General features: G+C 36.9%; 2 protein-coding genes and 1 pseudogene across 2 annotated transcripts; all 3 read right to left on the bottom strand.

Annotated features, from left to right (window-relative positions):
- Positions 1–147: 147 nt before the first annotated feature.
- On the bottom strand, positions 148–1725 carry LOC103455007 (tetrahydroberberine oxidase-like). The gene has a single exon (XM_029103562.2). It carries the CDS (start codon positions 1723–1725, stop codon positions 148–150), a length of 1578 nt encoding a protein of 525 aa, XP_028959395.2.
- A 669-nt stretch (positions 1726–2394) lies between these two features.
- Positions 2395–4076, bottom strand: LOC103415167 (berberine bridge enzyme-like 26; annotated as a pseudogene).
- Positions 4077–11560: 7484 nt separating this feature from the next.
- Positions 11561–13625, bottom strand: LOC103455003 (monolignol oxidoreductase AtBBE-like 15). Its single transcript, XM_017337189.3, has one exon. The coding sequence runs from the start codon at positions 13421–13423 to the stop codon at positions 11837–11839; it is 1587 nt and encodes a 528-aa protein (XP_017192678.2). The 5' UTR covers positions 13424–13625; the 3' UTR covers positions 11561–11836.
- Positions 13626–27031: the final 13406 nt, after the last annotated feature.

Here is a 27031-nt window from a genome sequence, read left to right as displayed (position 1 = left end):
TTGTCAACTTGATTCTAAAATTCAACTCTTAAATTGGGCATTCGTATTTGATTATCAATAATACTAGCTTATCTATTTAAGAAAAGAAAAAGAAAGATGGACGGTTATATTAAAATTTGTCAATTTGATTCTAAAATCCAACAACTCTTAAATTGGTACAAAATTTTGCTCGCTTTTGAAGAAATTTTCGTAATCAACCTCACCCTTTATCTTAGCTAATCGCTCAAAATTTCGTTTGAAATACTTTTCACCCCAAACCTTAGCTTCCTCCAAAGTTCCCTTGATATTTCTTCCAATGTCCAAATCCCTGTAGTTAATATATGCAGCCCTAGGGTTTTTAGTCACAAATGGAGCCATGAAATTGTAAACCCTATTGATCCCCTCCAAATGCTTCTTCTCAGCCAAAGCTCCCCCCTCAAACCACTTAGTGAAGTACTGAATGTTGTACAAGACTCCAGCTCTATGTGGAAACGGAGTAAAATCTTCTGGAATCTCAGCCATTTGTCCACCATACGGATCCCAAATCATTATACCAGGAACGTCACCATCTTGCATCACCTTCCATATGGCTTCTAAGTGCTTTTCTGAGATAGGTTTTGTCACAAAATCACTTTTGGCTTTGAAGAAGCCCTTTTGGACATGGTTTCTGTCCAACAAAAGCTCTAATGGCTGTCCGGGATCCTCACCATTGATGTAGAAAATAGATTGAATCCAGCTTATTTCCTTGCAGTCCTCAGGTTTCAAACCCAACTCAGGAAAGCTCTTTTGCATCAAGGGGACTAGTTGATCAGTGGTGCCAAGAAACAAGGCATTGAAATTGGCCTGGATTGTTTTCCCACCTTGTGAACCTTTTCCCACAAAAAGAATGACTCTTATGAACAGATCTTTATGAAACTTGGGAGCAATGGCTTGCCACTTGTGAACCAATTTGGTTGCCTTTTGTTCTAGGGTTCTGGGGATTGTGAAAACCGTGACCTTCGGGGGGACCGGAGCCAACTTGATCTTCCATTCAAGTACAACTCCAAAGCTTGCAGCTCCACCTCCTCTAATGGCCCAAAATAAGTCCTCCCCCATCGATTGTCTGTCAACAACAGCTCCGTCTGCTGTGACCACGATTGCATCCACAGCATTGTCACTTGAAAGCCCAAATTTCCTCATCAATACGCCCTGCCCTCCGCCGCTGATATGTCCACCAACACCAATAGTAGGGCAAACACCGGCTGTGAAACCAAGTTTGCCTCTACTCTCGTTGGCAACATGGTAGTAAAGCTCACCAAGTGTTGCACCGGATTGAACCCATGCAGTGCGTTTTCCTCTGTTGACTTTAACCTTATTAAGCTTGACGAGATCGATGATGATGAAGGGTACATCTGCCTTGTAAGAGAGGGCCTCATAGTCGTGACCCCCGCTTCGAATCCTAACCTGCAGACGATGTATTTTACTACAAATGATGGCAGCTTGCACGTGTTCGTATAGATACGGTGTGATGATGTATAGAAGCTTCTGATTCGTGCTGTTGAATCTGAGGTTTTGGATGGAGGACTCAAAGACGGATGAAAATGAAGGGGAATGAGTATCGAGCAAAAATGTGCTTACGTTGGTTGAAGATTCTTTCGAATGGAAGCTAAAGCAACTATCAAAATTCAATTCATGGATGAGGTTATATCTTGCAGAAGAAACTGAGAAGAAGAGAGAAACTACTGCAAATGTTAGAAGGTGAGGCATTTTTGCTTCCCACTCCAATATTGCTTCTGTTGGCTGCTTAATTTAAACTTTAATTTCTCTCTTAAAATCTGTAAAGAATTTTGTAACTGGAAACAAATTAAAGCACATTGAAACTGAAAGCTCAATAAATTTCCTTAATAATGATATCGGTTATAAATAAAGAATTGTGCTTTTGTGTTTATAGAATGTTTCGAGTACATTTTCTTGAAACACAATCAATGGTCAGCGTTATCCAAAAAAAAAAAAGAGTCAATGGTCAGTTAGCAAGTTGACCAAAGGAAAACTAAAAAAGAAGTATAACTTTTGTTACGACCCTTTGAATTAGTTGAAGTAAAAACCTTTGTGAGCTTGAGGGTGCCTATATTATGTTGAGAATTATTATCAAATTAGTTGATTAGTATAATTTGTAAATTCTTTTTCACATAACTTAACTTGAGCAAAAGTGTGTTTGCACACTGCCTAACCAACTAGTCTAACCCATGTTTACGGGCTAAGCCATTGAAAAGAACTACTATTTAAGTTATTTGCTAGAATAAATCCATTAATCCATAGTGCATATTAGTTGCATTACCTTTTCTATAGTAGCTGAATGTTGAGACTAGAGACAAAAGAGACTGCTTTGAAATTTTTATTGTTGCACAAAATTGGTTAAACAGTAAGCTTAAAAAAGGCACACCAATCAAACCAATTAAATGCTTAATACGCTGCAAAAATCAGTCTAGCTCCTGGCTCTAGTAATGGCCTCGAGTTCATGGAAGAGGCGGAATGCTCTGCTCATGCCGGAAGAAGTTATCAGGATCAACTTTGGTCTTAATTTTTACCAATCTGTTAAAGTTGCTCTTGAAATACCTGTAACCCCAAGAACTTGCTTCAATAAAGCTCGTGTTGCTCTTCTTGTTACTCCCCAAATCAAGATCCCTATAATTCACATATGCCTGCCTTGGAAACATTGTGACATAAGGACCCATGTAAATGTAAAGTTTCCTAACCAATCCATGTGCTTTGACTCATTATCTCCAGCTTGCCATACAGTCGCGTACTGAATTTTAAAAAGAACTTTCCGATGGGGAAAAGGGATTGCGCTTTCAGAAATCTTGCTCATCATTCCCCCATATGGGTTCAAAATCATCAGTGGAGAGGGCTCTTCCAGCAACCTCTTCCATAGCCCCTTAAGCGCAATTTCTGGTATCGGATTCTTGACAAAGTCTGACTTGGCTTTGAAGTAGACCTTGGGTAGGGTAGCTTTTCCTTCAAGCAAAATCTCAGTAGGGGTTCCACTTGGGTACCCAGCTATATATAGCACCGATTCAATCCAACTTGTTTTAGTACAATCTTTTCTTGTCAAACCCAATTCAGGGAAGCTTTTTTGCATGACATTAAGTAATCTTTTAGAATCTCCCAGAAAATGAGCTTGGTAAACAGTTGTGACAGTTTTACTGGCAGTAATGGTATCATTGGATACTTGTAAGAGAACTCTGATAAAGAGATCTTCATCAAGAAACGGAGCTACATGTTGCCATCTATGGAGGAGCTTTGTGGCACCTTGTTCCAAGGTCTTGGCAACTGAAAAAACTGTCACATTTGCTGGAACTGAAACCAACTTTATCTTCCACCAAAGGATGATTCCAAAGCTTGCTCCTCCACCTCCTCTTATTGCCCAAAACAAGTCCTCTCCCATTGCTTTTCGATCAAGAATTTGCCCATTAACGTCTATGATTCGTGCATCAATGGCGTTATCAGCACCAAGGCCATATTTTCTCATCATGGAACCATATGCACCTCCAGTTATATGCCCGCCAATGCCTAGACTCGTGCAAAGCCCGGCAGGGTAGCCATGAGTTTGGCTTTTCTCTGCGATTCTGTAGTAGACTTCACCAATGGAGGTGCCGGCTTGAATCCATGCAGTGTTGGATTTGATATCAACATTGACCGATCGAAGTTTAGCAAGGTCTATAACAATGAAAGGTGTTTCAATTTGGGATACATAAGAGAGGCCTTCAAAATCATGCCCTCCACTTCGGACCCTGAGATGTATTCGAAGCTTTTTCGAGCAAATGACAGCAGCTTGAACTTGCGAATCATGCAGTGGTGTGAAAATAAACTCTGGCTTCGGCACTGAATGGACCAAGTACCTGAGGTTTTGTGCCGAAGATTCAAGAACAGATGTGAAGCTAGAATTTTTTGGAGTGAAAAAGGTGGTAGAGAATGGAATAGAAGTCTTAGATTTATGTGACAGGCATTGGATAAAATTAACTTGTGTTGATAGTGGAGGATGTGCCCACAAAGCTGATGGCAAAAGAAAAAGAAAAATTGAAGAAATTGAAAAGATCGGAAGCATTTTTTTTGGCTTGTTTTACTTTCTTTGCTGGTGTTGAGAAAATGTCCTAGTTCCTTTGTTGCTTTATAGAAGCAAGAAGGGAAGTTTTAATTAAGGCTGTGGCGCAAGCAGTTCCGGCTTATCCTATGAATCTCTTCAAGTTTCCTAAGACTTTTTGCAACGATCTGGATGCTTTGATATCCAAGTTTTGGTGGGGGCAAAAAGAAGGGGAGAACCGGATTCACTGGGTTTCTAAGGAACAATTGGGGAAATCGAAAGAAGATGGTGGGCTTGGCTTGAGGTGCTTCACGGAGTTCAACAACGCTCTTCTGGCGAAACAGTGTTGGCGGTTGTTATTGGAACCAACCTCTTTGTGGGCGTTGGTCATTAAAGGCCGATACTTCCCTAACTGTTCTTTCTTCGACGCAAAGAGGGGTGGAAGAGCTTCATGGGCATGGTCAAGCCTACTGGTTGGTAGAGAAATACTTCGGGGTGGTGCTCACTGGCAGATAATGAATGGAAATGATGTCAGGGTCTGGGTGGATAGATGGCTGCCATCTATTCCTTCTGGACACCCATCTCCCTTGGATTCAGTTCCTGTTTCTTTAAACCTCAGGGTGAATTCTTTGTTAAGCACTGATAATGGTAGCTGGGAGATTGACTTCCTTAAACCCTTTCTGTTGGAGGAGGAGCTCAAGGCAATTTACGAGACACATTCGGGTGATCCGAATTTGAAAGACAGATTAGTGTGGCCTTCTGTGAAGAATGGAATCTATTCTGTCAAATCCGGATATCATTGGGCTATGACCAGGAATCTACAGCAACGTACTGGAAACCATCACCGATCTGCCCTCATCCCAAAACGAGTTTGGAAGTGTGTTTGGAAGCTTGAGGTTCAGCCAAAAATAAGATCATTCATGTGGAAGACCTTACATGAGGCAGTGGCCACGAAAGTAAATTTGTTTATGCGTCGATCTTCGTCGTCAACAATCTGCCCTATTTGCAATAGGCATGAGGAATCTTTGATACATCTTTTTCTCCAATGCTCGTGGGTTAAGGAGGTATGGCTTGGGGGAAGGTTAACGAGAGGCTTGTGGAGGGGTGCGGTTACAAATTGGGCTAATTGGTTGGGTGATATTGTTGGTTCAGTTAATGGGCAAATAAGTGTGCGGCACAACTTGCTTTCATATGTTGCTACAACATGTTGGTTTATATGGAAGGCAAGATGCAATTTTCTCTTCAATCAACAACCCATCGTACCTCGACAGATCATCGCGGTCATCACCCAGTCGGTGGCTGCCTTCAAGGAATACACTCAGGCCACGGTAAGTTGTTTGCCTATATCTGTCAATGGTTCGGCTTCTGATGTCCTGTGGTCTCCTCCTTGTGTGGGTTTTATCAAAATTAACGTGGATGCAAGCTGGTTAAGGAGTGGAGATGCAGGATTTGTGGGGGTGGTGGCTCGGGACGATGCGGACAGGTTTGTGGCAGCGATCAGGAGGAGGGTCACGGCCTCTTCAGTGGCAGTGGCAGAAGCTTTGGCAGTGCTGCATGGGTGTGAGTTGGGAAGAAGTATGAGATGGAATTTTGTCATCGTGGAATCTGACTCAATGGATTCCATTTCCTGTATTCGAGACTTGGATACGAGGGGCAGCTGGGAAGCTTTCCCAATTTTAGCGCGATGCAAAAGGTTGGGGGAGGCTTTTAATGACTGCCGCTGGTCTTGGGTTCCAAGATCGGCCAATAAGGCTGCGGATCATCTGGCGTTGTGGCAAAGTAGGGAGGTATGTGACAATATTTGGGTCAATAGACCCCCATCCTCCCTTGTTCATGTTCTGTGTAATGATGGCCTCCCTTGTCCCCATTAATTTCTTCCTGGCAGTATGAGGAGTGACATTTTTAGCATTTGGTGCGATGTCGTCTTTACCTCTTTGTACTGCTTTTCCTTAGTTGTTGCTGCTTGCTTTTGCCTCGGGGTAGGCTTCTTTGTATCTTTGGCATCTTTGCCCGGTTGTTATTGATTCCTGTTCGCCAAAAAAAAAAGAAGGCCTCTCACTCTCAGTGAGCTAATGCAGACGTAGTCTGCTATATTAATTTACATTGTTTTCATATTACCTAACATGACCTAAATCATTATAGTTATCTACTCCCTCTTCCTCCAAATAGAAGAATTTTCCATTGTGCCCGGAATAAGGGTGGTACACCACATGTTTTTATATAAGTGGTGAGAAATTTTATTTTTTAAGTTATTAACTTTTTAACACATATATCCCACAATTTTTATAATGACACATGGTATACCATCTCGTGTTCCGATCATACTAAAACATCTCTCCTCTAAATGGACCTAAATCATTAGGCCGGCCTCATCTTCATTCATGACCGGCCACAACGTCCTGTTGGCATTCGAAAAATCGAAGTTCGCATGATTTGTATTTCCAGAATTAGAATCCTTTCAGCAGTTTATTAGCAAGTTGCCCAACGACTACAGTAGTATGAACTTTATTTATAATTAGACCTTTAAATCAATCAGTTAAAGTAGCATGAACACAACTAGTGGAGTCAAGAAAAATAATTTAATTGGTAATGCTAGGGAGTTCAAATTTTTCAAACCAAATTTGTATATCAATGATGCGGTTGTAGTTGATTAGATTATTAATTAAGTATCGATTAACTTGCTTATTTCTTATTGGTGACATGTCATTTGGTTTGCAAATTTGATTTAAAAAATTGATATCTCTACCATTATCTGATATATAAAGCCAATAGAAAATGTGAATAGTGATTTTGGTGTCACGAAGTTTCAACAAAAAAAATTTGGACAAAAATGTTCCCAAGACAAAAAACTTCAAAGTCATCCCAAAATAATGCATCAAATAAGATAGAAGCATTTTCATCATTTTAATAGTGTTTTTTTAATAATTAATTTTTTGTACAGTTTTTTTATTTTTATTTTTTCATAATTAGTTCATCACAATAGACTAGCAATAATGTGATTCAATTTCTCTATTTTTAAATACGTTTAAAACATCTTAAGATACATGTAATGCAAAAAAAAAATGACAAAAATAAGCAGTGCACACCCTTATATAATTTTAGCAATTAAATTAAATAAATAAATAAAGTCACATCTTTTGAAAATTCTTCATGTATATGGCAGCTTATCATTTCTATTTTCTTCTCTCTCTTGATGTGGAGATAAATAGCATATATACAGGAGTTTGCTTCAACTGAGGGGACACCGTGATCATATATCAACAAGGAAATATCCGAATCTCAGTTGGCCTATCACTGAAGGTCGGAGCGGAGCTATTCACAGGCCTTAAAAGCCATCTACAACTGAAAAATATTGAACATAGTTATGTTCAAAATTATAATCTGTAAACAAATTATTTTTAAATCAAGTCATACTCATATATCATCTATAACTGAAAGGATTAAACATATTTTCCTCAAGAATTTATTAGTTTTAAGCTTATACTATAAATTTGTTAGTTAATTTAATTAAACTACTGTTATATGTTTTCAAATATAGTTGTTGAATTTAAATCAATTATTGTTATTCTGTTATGTGTTTTTAAGTAATGATCTGGTGGATTCCATAGAATTATAACTCAGTCATCAATTAGGAATGAGTTTTTCAATAAATTAATTATTTTTTTACTTTTAAACCTTTAACTCTCCTTTTTTTTGTTTTTGTTTTTGTTTTTGGGGACCAATGTGACTTCATTAACAACCCAACAACTTTCAAAATAGGAGGCTCAATTACAAGACCAGCACAAAATAAAAATAAGGCCTTCAAGCAAAACAAAGTCCAAACAGAGAATTGGGCCCAAATAAGAAAACAAAAAAAAGACAGCAAGCCGAAGCAGCCAGCTCCACAATTGCCATCGACCGGAATCCACCATTGTGGATGGGCAAATACCCATCGGTTATTGGTAACTACGGTTACCCGTCCATTTAAATTTTACGGTTACGGTTATGGGTAACTGTTTAGATAAATAAACGGTTATGGGTATAACCGTTTACCCCTCAAAATTTAAATGAGCAGTTATGAGTATTAACCGCGGTTATAAACGCGTAACCGTTTACCCATTTATTTTATATATGTAAAATTAACACAAACCATGTTCGGATGTTCCCTATCGGGCAAAACTAAGATCAAAGCTATTGATTATAGTGCATGATTTTTGTAGCTAATATAATATAGTTTTCCTTAATCACTTTAAATTTCATGATCCATTATATATATTATGTTAATACTTTACATTCTGAGTTAAATAACCCAAGAATACTGTCTTTTAACAGTTTTCGTATCCCAAGAATACTTAGCAAATTTTATATTATCTTTATTGTTAACAGTTAAAAATATTGTCCGTAAACTATTATTTCAATTATTTGAATGATATAAAGACTTAAAAAATTAAAATGCGGAATTGTACGATGAATGTACCTATAACGGTGGTTTAATTGTTAGAAAAAGAAAATTATGACAAATTTTTCTTTTTTAATTTTCAAGTTGTTAAAAAAACGCGTAGACGGGGAAAAAGGAGTAAATGGTAAAAAAAAAAAAGATAAACGGGTTAAAAATGATAAATAGGTAAACGGGTACTAAACGGTTACGGTGGGTACACGGTTATGAGTATGGTTGATCATTTATAAACAGTTATGGGTATAAGTATAACCGTTTAGGCAATTACCCAACGGGTAAACGGTTATACTGGTATGAGAATAAACAGTTATGAATAAATAACCGCAGTTACCCGCCCGCCATAACCATTGCCCATCCCTACCCACAACTGCCTCCATCAAGCACCAACTAGATCTGAGCCACATATTAAAGGAAACCAGAGGGAAGGAGATCCCACCAATAACAATGCCAATAAAGGCATACACATGGAAATGTGGTGGTGTTTCCATCTAAGCCATAGCCGTATGCACATTCCGAGAGGTCACGACAAGTCGCGTGAAGAAAAGTGGCATGCAGAGCCCAAATTGAGCGAGACAGAGGAAGGATAGAGCAATGATTGATGGATATGATGGTGAAGGAAGAGAAATAAGGATGTGAAGGGGAAACTGAGATTGGAATAAGAGGGGATCAAAGCTAGGAGTGCAAGTAGATTGGGCCGAAACAACGGGGACAAAACGTAGGCCAACGATCATGCAGAAAATAAAAGAAAAAACAGAGAAACAGGAGATAGCCACCGACCTTGGACACAGCCAGGGCCAGTGACGGAAGAGGGAGGAAGCAGTTAAAAACAAACTCTCACAAGGGGAGAAGGAACTCTTATGAAGAGGAGAGAAGTCATGGAATAACTTTGGATAAACTTTAACTCTCTTTATTTGAGATGATCTAAGTAAACCTTTGGCTCCCTCCTTTTCTACTGGAATTGGATCCCTTCCGGATCCTTTAAAACTAAGCCCACTAATTAATGAATCCGGACCGTTGAAATTTGATTCAACGACTACAAATAAGGGGTCCCTCTAAAGTTATAATAATTGTAGTTGGATCAAATTTCAACGGTCCAAATTCATTGATTAGTGAGCTCAATTTTGATGGATTCAAAAGGAATCCGGTTCCTTTTTTATTAACCCTTTCCATAGATTGAAGCTCAATTATTTGACTCCCAACTACTTCAATAATTTTAAGCTTGTGGCTCCCAACTCTTTTCATAGATTTAACCTCAATAATTTGACCCCCAACAACTTAAATTATTTTAAGGTTGTGGCCCCAAACATTGAGGATATGTGTCTCCACGTACTCCTCTCCATCGTGCATGAGAAAATTAAAATTAGGGCGGATATACATCAAATCAGATTACTTTCGAAATTATGCACAGAAAAATAAAATAAAAGACTGATTAGCAGAGAGTAGTCTAAATTGCTTTCAAAATTGAGTGGGACAGTGTCTACCGATCAATCAGAGGACTTAATTTTTCTTATTTTATTATTTGATGGAATATTGGGATTGATGTTAGAAACTTAATTGGACTAAACTATCATTTAGTGAAGGATGAAATGTGTTTGGTAACAATACAATCTGATGTAAGTTGCATACGTGGAAAAACTGCTTCCTATAAGCAAGGATACGTGGATAACATGCAGCAAATGATAACTGCTTATCCATTACTCGGTGAAAACTGCCGGTAACAGCAGGTAACTGATTTCCACGATAGATGGAAATTAGATGAGGCCTGTGTCTATATAATCCAATTCCCTGCTTGTGAAGAATTGTTCTGTGAATGAGGGTTCTATCACCTTTGGAACATAAGGTCTTAAACAAGTAGAAGAATTGCATTTCCAACCAAAAGCATGGCTACTTCAGGTATCACACGTAGTTGAATATATGTAATCTGGGATACTTGTTAATATTATATACTCCTAGTTTTCCAACATGAATTAGTTACAATAATTAACATTATATTTTATTTAGAGAATAGTTATTTAGCAATTAAGCATGAGTTTATTTGATTTTGCATGACGCGGGCTTTGAGTTTTAAGCAACGTGTTTCACGAGCTTTAAAGCAGACCTCACCCAGTTCACTTTTTTGAAGACTCTCCCAGACTCAAGACTGAATCTCCTCTCCTCAATCCTCCCTTTCGTCTTATTTAATTTCCATATCCACTATCCAGTGACATTCTTTGTTATTTGTTAATTTCGTATTTTGTCCAACCAGCAGCCGGCCAACAATTCCAGGGTGCAATGATACAAGTTACACCATATGTTCCACATTTACATAAGCAGAGTTTAGCCAAGTCAGCCGATATTCCTTCTAGTTTTGTTCCTATTCTGCAGCAGGTATTTTCTCTCCTCATAATCTCTTTGTACTTCTCTCATATCCTATTTGAACGGTTATGGTTAAGCCACATCAATATTTTGTATTGATTTTTTTATAGAAACAATAAGAAAAAAAATATATATGAAAGGAGGGGAATGAAGAAAATGAGAATAGGAAGGAAAATAATCTTACTCCAAACTGCTTAGTCTTTTGTAGTATCGTTTACTGGTAAAATGTAATAGATTCACCCTACTATAAGTTTATTGTTTTGGGAAATGGTTTATGCTTGTCTTTTAGCAAACACTAATCTTCATCAAAGATAGAATCTCTTATTCATTATTTAAATTTTTATTTATATAACACATTTAAATTCGGATAGCAACTTTGGGGTTCCTCATTGGCTGTACTTGCATCCCAAAAGGAATAGTGTTGGGCTGATCATATTGTCTGGTGTAACGATGTATTGGATCTTTACATTCGTGTTGTTGAACCTGAGGTTTGCTTTCACTGCAAATGCTTCTACGAGCTGCTTTATATATACTTCAATTTCTCTCTTAAAATCTACCAACAATTAGTAACAGAAAGCTAATCGCAAAGTGGTAAATATATGATTTTCCTCATTTACCCACTACGTCCCACATTCAAACTCTCTCGTCTCCTCTTACTCTAACTTAGAATAGTAATATTGCTTGTAATAAAAGAAAAAATAAAGAAAAGTAACTACAAGTAAATTAAAGCATATAGAAACTGAAATTTCCCATTTCTTCATTAATGATCAGTCTGAAAAGGAAAGATCAAAAGTTGTTACAACCCTTGGAATCAATTAAGCAAAACTCAAAAGTTTTTTTCTTTTTTTGACAAAAAAAAAAATTAAGCAAAGCAGATTATTATTCTTTAAACTATTTTATTTCATTGTATAAAATTGGTTAAACAGTAAGCTTAAACAAAACACACTAATCAAACCGGCCGAAGCCTTAACCTCCTGCAAAAAACAATCTATAGCTCCTAGCGATCTCTAGTAACGGCCTCGTGGAAGAGGCGGGATGCTCTGCTCATGCCGGAAGAAGTTTTGAGGATCGGCTTTGGTCTTTATTTTAACCAGTCTATTAAAATTGTCCTTGAAATACCTGTAACCCCAAGAACTTGCTTTAATGAAACTTGAGCTACTCTTCTTGTTAGTCCCCAAATCAAGATCCCTATAATTCACATATGCCTGCCTTGGAAACTTTGTGACATAAGAACCCATGTAATTGTAAAGCTTCCTAATCCAATCCATATGCTGTGCCTCGTTATCTCCAGCTTGCCATAAAGTCACGTACTGAATTTTGAAGAGAACATTTCTGTGAGGAAAAGCTATTGCGCTTTCGGAAATCCTGCTCATCATTCCGCCATACGGATTCAAAATCATCAGAGGAGAGGATTCTTGTAGTATCATCTTCCACAGCCCCTCAAGCCCCTTTTCTGGAATCGGGGTCTTGACAAAGTCTGATTTGGCTTTGAAGTAGCCCTTGGGCATGGAGGATTTTCCTTGAAGCAAAACTTCAGGAGGAGTTGTACTTGGGTAACCTGCTATGTACATCACTGATTTGATCCAGCTCATTTCGGTACAATCCTTTCGTGTCAAACCCAATTCGGGGAAGCTTTTTTGCATGACGTTGAGTAATCTATCAACACCTCCAAGAAATTGAGCTTGGTAAAGAGTTGTGACAGATGTATTGCCAGTTTTGCTGATGAGAACTCTGATGAAGAGAGCATCATCAATCAGTGGAGCTACCTGTTGCCATCTATAGAGGAGCTTTGTGGCGCCTTGTTCCAAGGTCTTAGGAACCGCAAAACCAGTCACGGTTGCTGGAACTGGAACCAACTTTACCTTCCACCAAAGGATGATACCGAAACTTGCTCCTCCACCTCCTCTAATTGCCCAAAACAGATCCTCTCCCATTGCTTTTCGATCAAGAATCTTCCCGTTAAAGTCTATGATTCGAGCATCCACAGCGTTATCAGCACCAAGGCCATATTTCCTCAACATGGAGCCATATGCACCACCAGTTATGTGCCCACCAACGCCTAGACTCGTGCAGAGTCCGGCAGGAAAGCCAAGAGTCTTGCTTTTCTCTGCAATTCTGTAGTAGAGTTCGCCAATGGTGGCACCGGCTTGAACCCATGCAGTGTTGGATTTGATATCAACACTGATGGTTCGAAGCTTTGCGAGGTCTACGACAAGGAAAGGTGTTTCGATTTGGGAGACATAGGAGAGGCCTTCGTAATCATGGCCTCCACTTCGGACCCTGAGATGGATTCGAAGCTTTTTCGCGCAAATGACAGCAGCTTGCACATGAGAATCATGCACCGGTGTGAAAATAAACTCCGGCTTTGGCACTGAGGAGACCAAGTACCGGAGGTTTTGTGCAGAAGACTCAAGAACAGCGGTGAAGCTAGAATTTTTCGGAGTGAGAAAGTCTGAAGAGAATGGAATGGGAGTCTTAGAATAACGTGAGAGGCATTGGATAAAATTTTCTTGTGTTGAAGGTGGAGGATGCGCCCAGGAAGCTGATAGCACAAGGAAAAGATAAAGAGAAAAAATTGAAAACATTGGAAGCATTATGTTGGCTGGTTTAAAGGCTCTTTGGTGGTGCTGAGGAAGTAGACGAGTGTCTCGTGTAGCTTTATAGAAGCTTGAACCAACGTATGTTCCTTTTATTTTTTATTTTTATTTTTTTTGGGAAAAGACACCAACGTATGTTTGAGCTAATGCAAACATCACCTTTGTCAATTTGAGATACATTATTGATATATCAGAAATTTCCTGTGCAAGATGTTCATCCTGTATTAAGAGGCAATAGGCAATTCAATCCCTCAAATGAATAGTAAATGTTTTTAATGAACCATAATTATCTAAATGCATCACCCTTAAACTAAATAGCCCAGACAATTCGTATTAAAATATTATTTTTAATAAAATAATAATAAATAATTTTTTAATAATTTTTATAATTTTTTAATAGTAACTGACGTCAACGTGAAGTCAGCGTGATAGCACATAACCCAGGGATTAAGTTAGGCAATTCTGGCCTAGAGGGGCTCCCCCATAGCCTAGTAGACTTAGGAGGACTGGAGGAGATTCTGGAGAGAGAAGGGGGAGGGGTGAAGGATTTAATCCACTATCCCTTAGGAGATAGTATCACGCTGAAATTACTCTAAAGTACAAATTTGTATCAATAATAGCGATACTGTGTTGATAATCTTTTTGACATGTTATTCATAATTGACGGCGTCAAACACCTTACTAATATGATATCAAAAATTTGTTCAAGAGAACAAGAAGTTGATCCCTAGCCTAATAGCTCAAAGTTTTGGGGTCCATTGTATACTTCCCCAAGTGCAGGTTTATTAGCTCCGTTTCCCACAACTTGAGCTTTCTGGGTTCAGTTATCATTTGTCAATGTGGTGTTTACTCCGAAGCACTATAGAAAAACCCGTTTAGATCATCTTGGTCAATGACTCACATCATACGCTCCCCTTCCACAGTCAACTGTCAACCAAAGCCACGGTCCATATCACTCGCTCATTGCGGCGTGGTGAACGGTGTATGTATGCAGTATGCTGTATAAATAAGACGAGTAATGTTATTCATATCATGTTTTTATACCACATTTCTATATCATCTTAGGTGACATCTGATGTGGATAGCCGTATCATTTGAAAAATTTATAAAACCCAAGGAAATGAAGGAGAAAGACTCCTTGTATATCACAATCATAATTTAATTAACTAGTTTTTCTTAATTATTAGTTTATTAAATAATGAACTAAATTTAAAAATACGATTAATTCAAATGATGTGGTTGTCTATATCAAATGTCACCTAAAATGATATAAAAATATAATACAAAAACATGGTATGAATAACATTACTCAAATACGACTCCAAAACTCGATGTGAAGTGGAATATAGACTTTGATGTATCTAACGCTCATTTTTCCACCACCAATACATGCATGATTAGGCCTGTCAACATTTCCAGCCTTATGGGTTTAGTCAAAAAGTCAGTTTTGAGTAATCAAATTAGGCTAATTCCAACTTCATTATTTCCGTGTAGTTTTCAGGGTCTAGATATCCAACTGAGGAATCTTCTTTCCACAATTAGAATTCTAAAAATCCAACTGAGGAAATAAAAAAGCTGTACATTTAGAATTAAAAAAAAATGAAAAAAATGCCTTATTGTAATCACAAAAAACAATCATGCATACGCGTTTCATTGTGCATTCGATCTCTACCGATTTTACTATCTCTAATAATTATTTAACCTTTTAAAATTATCGTTCTACTAAAAAATAAAAATAAAAAAAACAGGCCCCAGTGCCCAACTACCATCTGCAATAGGTTTCAAGCCTCTTTGAGGCATTTCAGCTAGGCCTGGCAAACGGGTCGTGTCAGTCGTGTTCGTGTAACACCTGTTATCTTAACGGGTCGTGTCGTGTCACACCTGTTATCTTAACGGGTAAAGTGACCCGACCCGTTATGACCCGTTAAGAAAAATATATTTTTTTTCTTAAATTTGCACATACCACACATTGTCACATAAATATTACTTCACAACATTAAAACACATTTGTCGCTTAAGTATTACATCTACACTAAAAAATAAGAGCCTCATAAAAAATACACTACTAATCTATTACAAATATTAAATGTGTAAGGATATGCAAAATGAAAGCGTTTTCGTTTTCAAGGTTGTGAAGCCTTTCTCAAAAGTTTAAACCTTGCCAATGGAACTCAAAGCTTCTGAAAGTGACCCACTAGTGTGTTTATTTGTACTTTCATTAAATATAACATAAGATTTTGTGGTATCCACTAGTGTAAATATTTTAAATTGAAGATCTAATTCAATCATTGTATTCATATAGGGTCAAGGAGTGTAGTTGTAAAAAATCATCGAAATCGGAGTTAAAATAACCGTTAAATTGTGATTTTTCGTTTATAACCGTCGAAAAGTTTTGTCCCGTTACTTAATCTTTAAATGTTTGTTTTTTGCAATTTTTGGCGTATGTGATCTCGAAGCATATACAAATAAGTATGACGGTTAGATCGTTGAAACTAGTTTCGTAGAATGCGTATCCCATCAAAACAATAGATTCACTAACACTTAAAAGTTTATTCTTACTTTCATTAAGTATAACATAAGATTTTGTGGTATCCACTAGTGTAAATATTTTAAATTGAAGATCGAATTCATTCATTGTATTCATATAGGGTCAAGGAGTGTAGCTGTAAAAAATCATCAAAATCGGAGTTAAAATAACCGTTAAATTGTGATTTTTCATTTATAACCGTCGAAAAGTTTTGTCTTGTTACTTGATCTCTGAATGTTTGTTTTTTGGAATTTTTGGCATATGCAATCTCGAAGTATATACAAACATGTTTGACGGTTGGATCGTTGAAACTAGTTTCGTAGAATACGTATCCCATCAAAACAATAGATTCACTAACACTTAAGAGTTTATTCATACTTTCATCAAGTATAACATAAGATTTTGTGGTATCCACTAGTGTAAATATTTTAAATTGAAGATCGAATTTATTCATTGTATTTATATAGGGTCAAGGAGTGTAGCTGTAAAAAATCATCAAAATCGGAGTTAAAATAACCGTTAAATTGTGATTTTTCGTTTATAACCGTCGAAAAGTTTTGTCCCGTTACTTGATCTCTGAATGTTTGTTTTTTGCAATTTTTGGCATATGCGATCTCGAAGCATATACAAACAAGTTTGACGGTTGGATCGTTGAAACTAGTTTCACAAAATGCGTATCTCATCAAAACAATAGATTCACTAACACTAAAGAGTTTATTCATATTTTTGCCAAGTATAACATAAGATTTTGTGGTATCCACTAGTGTAAATATTTTAAATTGAAGATCGAATTCATTAATTGTATTCATATAGGGTCAAGGAGTGTAGCTGTAAAAAAATTTCAAAATTGGAGTTAAAATAACCGTTAAATCGTGATTTTTCGTTTATAACCGTCAAAAAGTTTTGTCCTGTTGCTTGATCTTTGAATGTTTGTTTTTTGCAATTTTTGACGTATGTTATCTCGAAGTATATACAAACATGTTTGACGGTTGGATTATTGAAATTAGTTTCGTAGAATGCGTATCCCATCAAAACAATAGATTCACTAACACTTAAGAGTTTATTCATACTTTCATCAAGTATAACATAAGATTTTGTGGTATCCACTAGTATAAATATTTTAAATTGAAGATCGAATTCATTCATTGTATTCATATAGGGTCAAGGAGTGTAGATGTAAAAAATCATCAAAATCAGAATTAAAATAACCGTTAAATCATGATTTTTCATTTATAACTGTCGAAAAGTTTTGTCCCGTTACTTGATCTCTGAATGTTTGTTTTTTGTAATTTTTGGCGTATGCGATCTCGAAGCATATGCAAACAAGTTTGACGGTTGAATCGTTGAAATTAGTTTCGCAAAATGCGTATCTCATCAAAACAATAGATTCACTAACACTTAAGAGTTTATTCATATTTTCATTAAGTATAACATAAGATTTTGTGGTGTCCACTAGTGTAAATATTTAAATTGAAGATCGAATTCATTCATTGTATTCATATAGGATCAAGGACTGTAGCTGTAAAAAATTATCAAAATTGGAGTTAAAATAACCGTTAAATCGTGATTTTTCGTTTATAACCGTCGAAAAGTTTTGTCCCGTTACTTGATCTCTGAATGTTTGTTTTTTGCAATTTTTGGCGTATGTGATCTCGAAGTATATACAAACATGTTTGACGGTTGGATCGTTGAAACTAATTTCGTAGAATGCGTATCCCATCAAAACAATTGATTCACTAACACTTAAGAGTTTCTTCATACTTTGATCAAGTATAACATAAGATTTTGTGGTATCCACTAGTGTAAATATTTTAAATTGAAGATCGAATTCATTCATTGTATTCATATAGGGTCAAGGAGTGTAGTTGTAAAAAATCATCAAAATCAGAGTTAAAATAACCGTTAAATCGTGAATTTTCGTTTATAATCGTCGGAAAGTTTTCTTTCGTTACTTGATCTGTGAATGTTTTTTTTTGCAATGTTTTGCTGATGCGATCTCGAAGCATATACAAACAAGTTTGACGGTTAGATTGTTGAAATTAGTTTCGTATAATTCGTATCCGATGAAGTTCAATGGTGTGTGTGTATGTATATATTTATTTATTTATTAAGTAGATTTAAATCTATTTATTTTGTATGTATAATTATTATAGTTTTTAGGGGTATAAAATTTAATATATATATATATATATATATATATAAATATAACTATTATAGTTAATATTTTGGGGGTATAATTATTATAGTATATATAATTATTATAATTATTATAGTTAATTTAATATATATATATATAATTATTATAGTATTTTTTTAGGGTTATAAAATTATTAAATTAATATTCTGCTTATCGTGTATCGTGTTAACCACGTGTATACCCGAACCAACCCCGTTATCTTAACAGGTGCTTATCAGGTTACCCGATAACGACCCGTTTCATTATCGTGTCGACCCGAACACCTGTTAATTTCATTTCATGTTGTATCAGGTTATCGAATCGTGTCAGGAATTGCCAGGCCTAATTTCAGCACACGCTTTCCGCCACCTTGTTGAGAACCGTCAACTTAGGAGCAACTGGTGACCAACTTGAATAGGTAAGTGGATATTTCATTGAGCACAATTTTCGAGTCGTGGAAAGACGACAACTTTATTGAATTTTAGCTGTATAAATTTGTAATTAAGTTTTACTTATGCTTTAGGATTTGACATTTTCTTATACGCGTGGTGCTTTTTACACTTTTGTTTTCTCTTTTTATTTATTTATAATTTCTTATTTCTTTATGACTTCTAATTCTCTTTTAATTTATTGAAAACACTTGAAAATCAAGAAGGAATGCATAAATTGAAATAAAAAGAAAATATGTCTTTTTGGTCCAAAAAAATTTGCCAAAATCACTAATTTTTTTTTTTTAAAACCTCGGTGGTATTTTACCAGAGAATCGAACCTAAGACCTCTCACTTTCAAATAAAAAGGAATACCACTACACCGAAGTACATTGTTATTTTAATCTTTACATCTATAAGACAAGTCCATTGTTCTCAAACCATTATAATTGAGTGACAAAAATGCCCTTCTGTCCTTAACGAGTGAAATACTAGAAACCCTAAGTCGAACATGATTGGAGTTTTTGTTGCATGGCAGTTTGTAGATTCAGATTTTACGTTGCAGTTTTTGTTTTGTTATTGTCAAAATAGTTACATTCAATAGATTTAAGTATGATAGTTTTGTTAAGTTTGTTGGCCACGGGTCTGTGTCAATTCTTTTGCAATTAAATTTTTATTCCCCTTTTTAAATACATACATATAGGGTTAGAATCTGATGACACACAATTTGTTACCAATTTTGTAGGGCCCTCTTCCTGATAAATTTTGGCAATTCGAACAGTCTTTTATTTCAATTCATCATTAATAAATCATCCTTGCAAACTTACCTTGGGCTACGGACGGTGAGACCAAGAGACTTTGACAATTTTATTCAATCTACATAAAATCTTCTAACAAAGACTTTCAATTTCCTTCTCACTTTTGGTTTGAAGTTTTATTTGATTTTAGTTTTGGGACTAGTCAATAGGCTTTATTCTTTCTTGACCTTTTACGTCAAATAAGGCAAGTCCATCCATGGTTCTCGAACCCTTATAATTGAGTGACAAAATTACAATGAGTGAAATTTTAGTAACTCTAAGTCGAACATGATTGAAGTTTCTGTTGCATCGCAGTTTGCAAATTTAGACTTTACATTGCAGTTTTTGTTTTGTTATTGTCAAATTAGTTACATTTAATAGATTTTGGTATGATGATTATTATTGGCGAAGCCAAGAATGTTGGGGGAGGGGTGAAGCGTAAAAGGATTTTTTTTTTTTTAGAAAGTAGACAATCCAACCTTTTTAGAGTAGATAATTTTAATATCGTTCATAATTTATTAATATAAACAAGTTACAATAGTAGATAATATTAATGTCGTTTATAATTTATCTATGAGGCTACTGCTTAGTGCATTTGCTGGTTCTCCAGTTATATAACATAGTAAAATGGCATCTGAAAACCTTAATCCTCATAACACAATAACGCCCTTCGTCCTCTAAAAACCTTATTCCTAATAACAAAATCCTCATTACCTATGTCATGGAGGTGGCAAAATAAATTCTAACACTATTAAGGAGATATATCTCTCTCAAGATTTTAGGCTCACAAGTTGGTGATAGGAGCATATTTATGTGACTTAGTTAGCTTGTTTCTTAGCATTTATGTTGTTAGTTCGTAGTTATTTTAGTATTTTAAGTTATTTTCGTGTGTTTGTAGGTCCAAAAGGTTAATGTGGCAAAGAAGTGCATTTTGGAGCATTTTTGGGCATGGAATGGATAGCATATGCTTGGAGCAAAATGAATTGACGAAATTTGAAGTTTGTGCATCATCCTCTTCTTATAAATAACCATTTTAGCACACTCATTTCACCCAACACATTCACCGACCACTACATCCACTCATTTCACCAAACACATCCATTCTCCAAACATCTATCCACTACACCCATTACATCCACTCATTACCAAACACTCATCCACTACACCCATTACATCCACTCATTACCACAACCCACTACACCCATTACATCCACTCATTACCAAACATCCACCCACTACACCCATTACATCCACTTATTACCAAACACTACTCATTACCAAACACTCATTCACTACACCCATTACATCAACTCATTACCAAACACTCATTCACTACACCCATTACATCCACTCATTACCACAACACTCACCCACTACACCCATTACATACACTCATTACAACTCCATACACTCCTCTCCCTAGCCTATAAATACATCCACCCTTCACCATAATTTGGGGGGCCATCATCCAAAGACACCACATCATCTACACAACTCTCCACCCTTCACCATAACTCACCTATATCCATCCACCACCACAAGAGACCATCCATTCACCACTCACACCTTGGTGCCGCATATTTGCAAGGAAGGAGGATTGCTTGGAGTTGTGCTAGTCATTCAATTTGGATTGCTAGAGCAGTCTAGGTGTATTCTACTTTGGTTTTCATTGTTTAATTTCAATTGTTTCTGTTTAATTGCAAGTATGAGGAACTAAACCTCTTTTGGCTAGAGGAGAATTCAAAACCATGAATATATTTGCAATATGAATTGATTTCTTCCAATTGTGATTTGATAAGTTGTGATTGCAATTCAATTATCTATTTTATTCATAACGGATTTGTGTATGTTTATTAAGGATGCATACTTATTTTTCATGCATGAATTTGATGCTAGGATATAAATAAGTTTCACCTAATCGTTACAAGTTTATATTCATGAGTAGTGAAGGTTGTTTATCACAATCGCGTTAATTCAATTCTTGGCAATTGTATCATGCATTCATAGTTATAATTGTCTCGTCAACACTTATGATTTTCATTGAACGTAATGATCTTTGATTGTATCTCTATTATGCATTCATATAGAGGACTTTTAGAGAATGATTTGGGTTGTCGCATGCATTCATCCAATTCAATGAGTAAAGGAAAATCTGAGGGTTAATTTGCACATCACGGTTAATCTGGGGTGTTGAGCATCATAGTTTATTGAAAAGCAATTGGAAATCAATTCATATACAAGTGTGTCATGTGTGAAGAATGGATCTCTAACTAATCCATCCATCATCTTATTTCTTAAATTCGTTTTACAATCTGCCTAGTTTTATAATTTGTTTTTTTGTTTCAAATTCATTAAAACTAAAATCCCCCTTTTACTTTCTTGTTTCAAAGTGTTTAAAATCTGTTTTGTTTGTGTTTTAGAGTGTTTTGAGTCAAGTCAAAACCCAAATTTCGTCCAAAGTTGTGTTAGAGTCAGAAACTGCCTAGTTTGTGTTTTTAGGTAGTTTTGAGTGTTTTAAAGTTGTTTTGAGTCTTGTGAATCTGTTTTGAGTCCTTTAAGTCTATTCAAATGTTTTTAACTTTGTTTTTATGTTTTTAAGTTAGTTTAGAGGTTTTAGCAAGCCCTTCTAATCCCCGGTTTAGAACGATCTCTACTTGCATTATTACTGCAATTTGACAACAAGAGGGTTTAATTTGAGTGCTTAACTTTCATCGCATCAAATTTTGGCGCCGTTGCCGGGGATTAGCAACTTTGCTAATCCCCCGTTGTTACTTTTTCATGTTTTTTTTGTTTTAGTTACTGACTTTGTTTCTATTTGTGTCTTTTATTTTTACTTATGATATTTGATTTAGTTTTGTTTCCTTGATTTCAAGTACTAGAGAAGTAAGACATGGATTTTGCTACCATTCAAGCTCAATTGGCGAAACTTACTTCTCAATTGTCACAATATGCCGAAAGGACCACAATGCAAAGTGTCCTTACAGATGGTGTGTCCTATGGGCAAGGATATCCAACTCGTCAATGTTCTCAATTCGCTGCGAATGAAGATGGTTGGGGTTATCAAGGCCATAGCCAATCAGGGGACAACATGTTTTCCAACGCTTACAATTCGAATTGGAGAGATTATTCAGATTACATGTGTGGAGAACCGCAACAATTCCAACAAGATGGATATTGGCAGTAAGAAGAGGAGTTCTATCACTGGCCATATGAACCATCACATCCACCACAACAATCTGCCCAATTCAATTCAGGTACATCTTTGGATAATGATATGTTTAATAAGTTACTCACCTCTTTGAACCAGGATGTAGAAAACCGAAACGAAAAGGTGCAAAATCAAGCCAAGAAGACGGGCGAATTGGAAAAGCAATTTGGGCAAATTATGGAGTTCACAGCACAAATTCAAAAGCAAAGTGAATTCTGCAACTCAACTGTTGAAAATTTGAAGGAAGATTTTGAAATCCATGATGCTATCACTTTGGGAAGTGCTATGGAGGTTGGAGGTGAACCGAAGACATCCAAACCAAGCCAAAACATGGATGAACAGCTGCTGCTCGAAGAGGAGGAGAGTAACAAGACCACGGCAAGGGAAGAACCACCCTTGCCACAGCCCCATATGCCATCTATGCCATCCACTACAACCAAGGTAAGCCTAAATTCAATTTGTCTTGACCCCGTTTCACCAAATGTCCTTATTCCTTGCAGGATCATGCAATCCAAGGAAGAAGAATGTGAGAAAGGCATCTTCGAAACCTTCCCAAAGAAGTTGGATTTTATGACATAGGACAAGTCATAACTCTCAAAACACCAAATCTAGCCAAGTCCCATATCCCTGCAACCTTCAAAGATGTGGTGTTCGTAATTGAGTTTGTGTTGGAGCAAGCAAGTAAGCCATCTTTTCCAACTTCGATTTTAGTATATACTAACTTGTTGATTTTGATGATTCAGGCACCTACCCTAGAATTTAAACCATTGCCGGATCACGTCAAGTATCACCGTCCATTCAAGGATCAATTCCATGCTATGGGCCCTATCCAAGTTTAGAAGGAAGTATCGTTCGGCTAGAAGACGTTAAAGCAAGCGCTTCTTGGGAGGCAACCCATGTATTCAAATAAGGAAGATTTTTGAATTGCTCCACAATCAGTTTTGCGTTTCTCAAAACCTTCCCTTTTCTGTAGTTTTATTTTGCCATGATTGTCATTTTTATTTGTTGCTTGTTTAATTGTTTTTGGTGTGGGTTTATTTTTGAAACACTGACAGTTATGCAAGGTATTTTTACATTCATAAAAAAGAAAAGAACATTAAGCATATAAATACAAGAGGGAGCCTTCACAAAGGCTGCTTAGGAGAAGTCTCAGTAGTCGGCGGAGCCTCAGCAGTCGGCGGAACCCCAGAAGGATGAGGCATCGGAGGTTGATCATTTGGAACTTCATTATGTGGTACAGCCCTAGAAGACGATGACAAATGCTGTTGGAACAAACCCACAAACCTCTGATGATCAAGTAAAATCTGACCATCAGATTCCTGCATCTGGTCAATCTTCCTCTTCATGTTTGTAGCATAATTATGTGCGACCCTGTGCAACTGTTTATTCTCATGCTTAAGCCCTCTAATCTCCTGCTTGAGACTCATCACTTCAACCGCCAATGATTCAACTTGACGGGTTCGAGCAAATAGGCGTTGGGCCATATTAGGCACGAAACTTGCGCACTACACACTGAGAGCCAAATAATCCTTAACAGCCAACTCATCAGACCGTTTGGCAAGTAGTCTGTTATCTTTGGGAGTGACAAGGTTCCGGGCCACAACCGCAGCAATCATGTCATTCTTCATCACCGAATCCCCAACGGTAAGAGGACCGATAAGGGATATGAAGGATGAACGCCATATGTTGTCTGGAGAAGGCATGGCAACCTCTTCACCAAGGTTCAAGTCAAAACGACGGTCGGAAGGGCTAGACATTTTCAAAGGTGTTGAAGAAAGAAGAGGTTGGACAAGTCAAGATATTAGAAGTGCAAGAAGGGAGTTTATACAAGTGCAAATTCAAGTGTTCTTTGAAATGAACTGCGTGCCTCTATAAAAATCAACACTCGACGAGATTTCAGATATCGAAGAGGCAAACTCAGAATTCAAAGAGGCCAATTCAAAAATCGAAGAGGCGCTAGCTTTCTCAAAAGTTGGGCTTGCTCAGAAACCACGGGCCATCCTCTATTCCAGATTTGTCCGCACTCGTCACATGCAACCTCTGGACTCGACGGAGCTCAGAACTCGAAGAGGCAAGCTCATAAATCGCAAAGCCATCTGCTTTACCAGACGTGTCAGCATCTCTCACATGCACGCTCAGCTTTGCGGAAATCACGGGCAGTTTGTCGAAGCGCCGATTCCAGATATCGAAGAGGCATCTGCTTTATCCAGACGTGTCAGCATCTGTCACATGCACGCTCAGCTTTGCGAAAATCACAGGTAATCTGTCGAAGATTTCTGGTGAAGTAGAAAGCACGTGAAGTTTATTGTTCAATCATCCAACGGTTGCCGGCAAAGTGAAAGAATAGTACCGGTTATTATTTCCTATAAATGTCGACCTTCACCCTCCATAGTAAAGCAGACATACATAACCTTCCGTCATCTCCAAGAATGCCTTCCCAACGAAGCCTCTCGAGTCACTCAGTGTTCCTTATTCCTTGGGGTACCTCTGCAAACAACTCATCCAAAGCAAAAGTATTTCATATCATGAAGGTTGAAAGCAAGAGTATCTCATATCATGCTTTCTCCCTGTCATTCTCCTTGTTGTTGTTTTCATCTGCGAGACAAGGAGAAAGAGAGCAATCAGCCAGCACTTGGTATCAATCTTCCGATCTGAAACCGACTGCCTGGAACCCCTTCCTGATTACTTACCTAGCCCTGCTCTCGAGTACTCATCTTCAACATCTTATGCTTCCTTTTCGTCTACCACATCTGCTTGGGGAACAGATAAAGGAAGTGAAAATGATACCTCGAAGCATGTGGAGACAAGGTACTAATCCATCCTCAACTAGGGACAAGGAGAAAGAAAGCAAGAGGTGGGCACTTGGAAAGATTGAAGAAAGAAACAAACCAACACCTCTACCTCGTGCCTGCCTGCCGTGCAAAAGAAACAAGCAGAGAAGAATGTAGACTGCACAATCAAATCAACCCGGCAGAAGGAGTCTGATTTGAAACCAAGGAACTCTCATATCCCTCGCTCAGAATTCCAAACCAGTTCGAGATTAAAGCTGTGGAAAGATAACAAGATCATCTATCTCCAAAACCAGATTTGCGTTCTTAAACTCTACTCTGTCTAATTTTTACTTTGCCATACTTGTCATGTTTATTTGTTGTTTGTTTATTTGCTTGTTTTTGTGTGAGTATATGCTTGAAACATTGAGGACAATGTTTGATTTAAGTGTGAGGGGGTAACCAAGTTGTTTTGCATGAAATTCGTAGGAGTTTATCACCCATTACTTCTAGTGTTGTTCATTGCTGTTTTTAAGTGTTTTTAAGCTATTTTGGAGTGTTTCAGTGTGTTTTGACATAAAAATCCGAAAATCTCATAAAAATTTGAAAAATTGTTTTGAAAAACCTAAAAAGAGTTGTTTTTGTATGTTTATTTGTGTCTAAGGGTACCTTCCAACACAATTATGAGGATTTGGTTTTTAATTACATGACTGTTAAAAAGAGTTATAAACATGAATGAAAATTTGATTTACTCTTTGGTGTATGCTTGGTTGTGGTTATAATTTATGAATTCACATGCAATCATAAAGGAAAAAATCAATTTTTGTAACATGCTTGAAGGAAGGAACTCAAATGAACGCTACAACCTTGTGAGACTTGAGCTTAAACGTTTATTTGGAGAGTTAATAATCTGTGCACTATTGTTTTCTAAAGTTGTTGCATGATCTCATTATTCTTTGCTTGGTTGCTACTTAAAAGGCGTTTCATCATTTAGTTCCAAATGCTAGAACTCATGCCTATTTCATTCAAAGCATGCTATTGATTTGCATAACACATATTCAAGATGAAGTTGTGTAGTGACCACCACAGCCAAATTGACGTGCCCTATTTCATTATGTGTTTAAGTTTAACCCCGTTGAGCCTTTTGTAGCCTATGTTCTTTGTTAACCCACACTATCCTCACCTAACCTAGATTAGGACCATCCATACCCTAGTTCTTGAAGCATAGTAAAACATAATTTAGAAGGAATTCATTTTGTTGAACTTTTGCATAAAAACAAGTGTGGGGGAAGTGATTCTTGTGTGTGTGTGTGTGTGTGTGCCAAAGTCCTTAATAAGGCACGGGTAGAAAAGAAAAAGAAAAAAAGAAACATTCGTGGAAAATAGAATGAAAAGAAGAAAAGTTGTGAAAAGAGTGAAAAAGAGTTGAAAAATATGTGAAAAAAGAGCTCTAAAGTGTTGTTTGTTGAAGAAAGGGTCCAAAACATTGAATTCGGCCCTAAGTGTTGCTTGAATCTTCCCTTTGTGTTTAAAAGTTAATTTCTGCATTATTAAGTGAATTCCAAGTGTCTATTTCATTATTTTGCTTGCTATTGCTTTCAGAACGTTTGTTATCCTTATCATTTCTTTGTTAGCCATTACCCTTAAACCCCGTTACAACCCTTAACTTTATCTTGAGTGTTACGCGTTTCAATATGTGGA

The sequence above is a fragment of the Malus domestica genome, chromosome 05 (genome assembly GCF_042453785.1).
Source record: "Malus domestica chromosome 05, GDT2T_hap1".
NCBI classification, from domain to species: Eukaryota; Viridiplantae; Streptophyta; class Magnoliopsida; order Rosales; family Rosaceae; genus Malus; species Malus domestica.
Note: the sequence above shows the minus strand (reverse complement) of the source record. Positions and strands in the feature narration are given on the sequence as shown.

Excerpts from the sequence above, each read along its gene's own strand:
- LOC103455007 (XM_029103562.2), bottom strand. The coding sequence starts at position 1,725 with ATGCCTCACCTTCTAACATTTGCAGTAGTTTCTCTCTTCTTCTCAGTT.
- LOC103455003 (XM_017337189.3), bottom strand. The coding sequence starts at position 13,423 with ATGCTTCCAATGTTTTCAATTTTTTCTCTTTATCTTTTCCTTGTGCTA.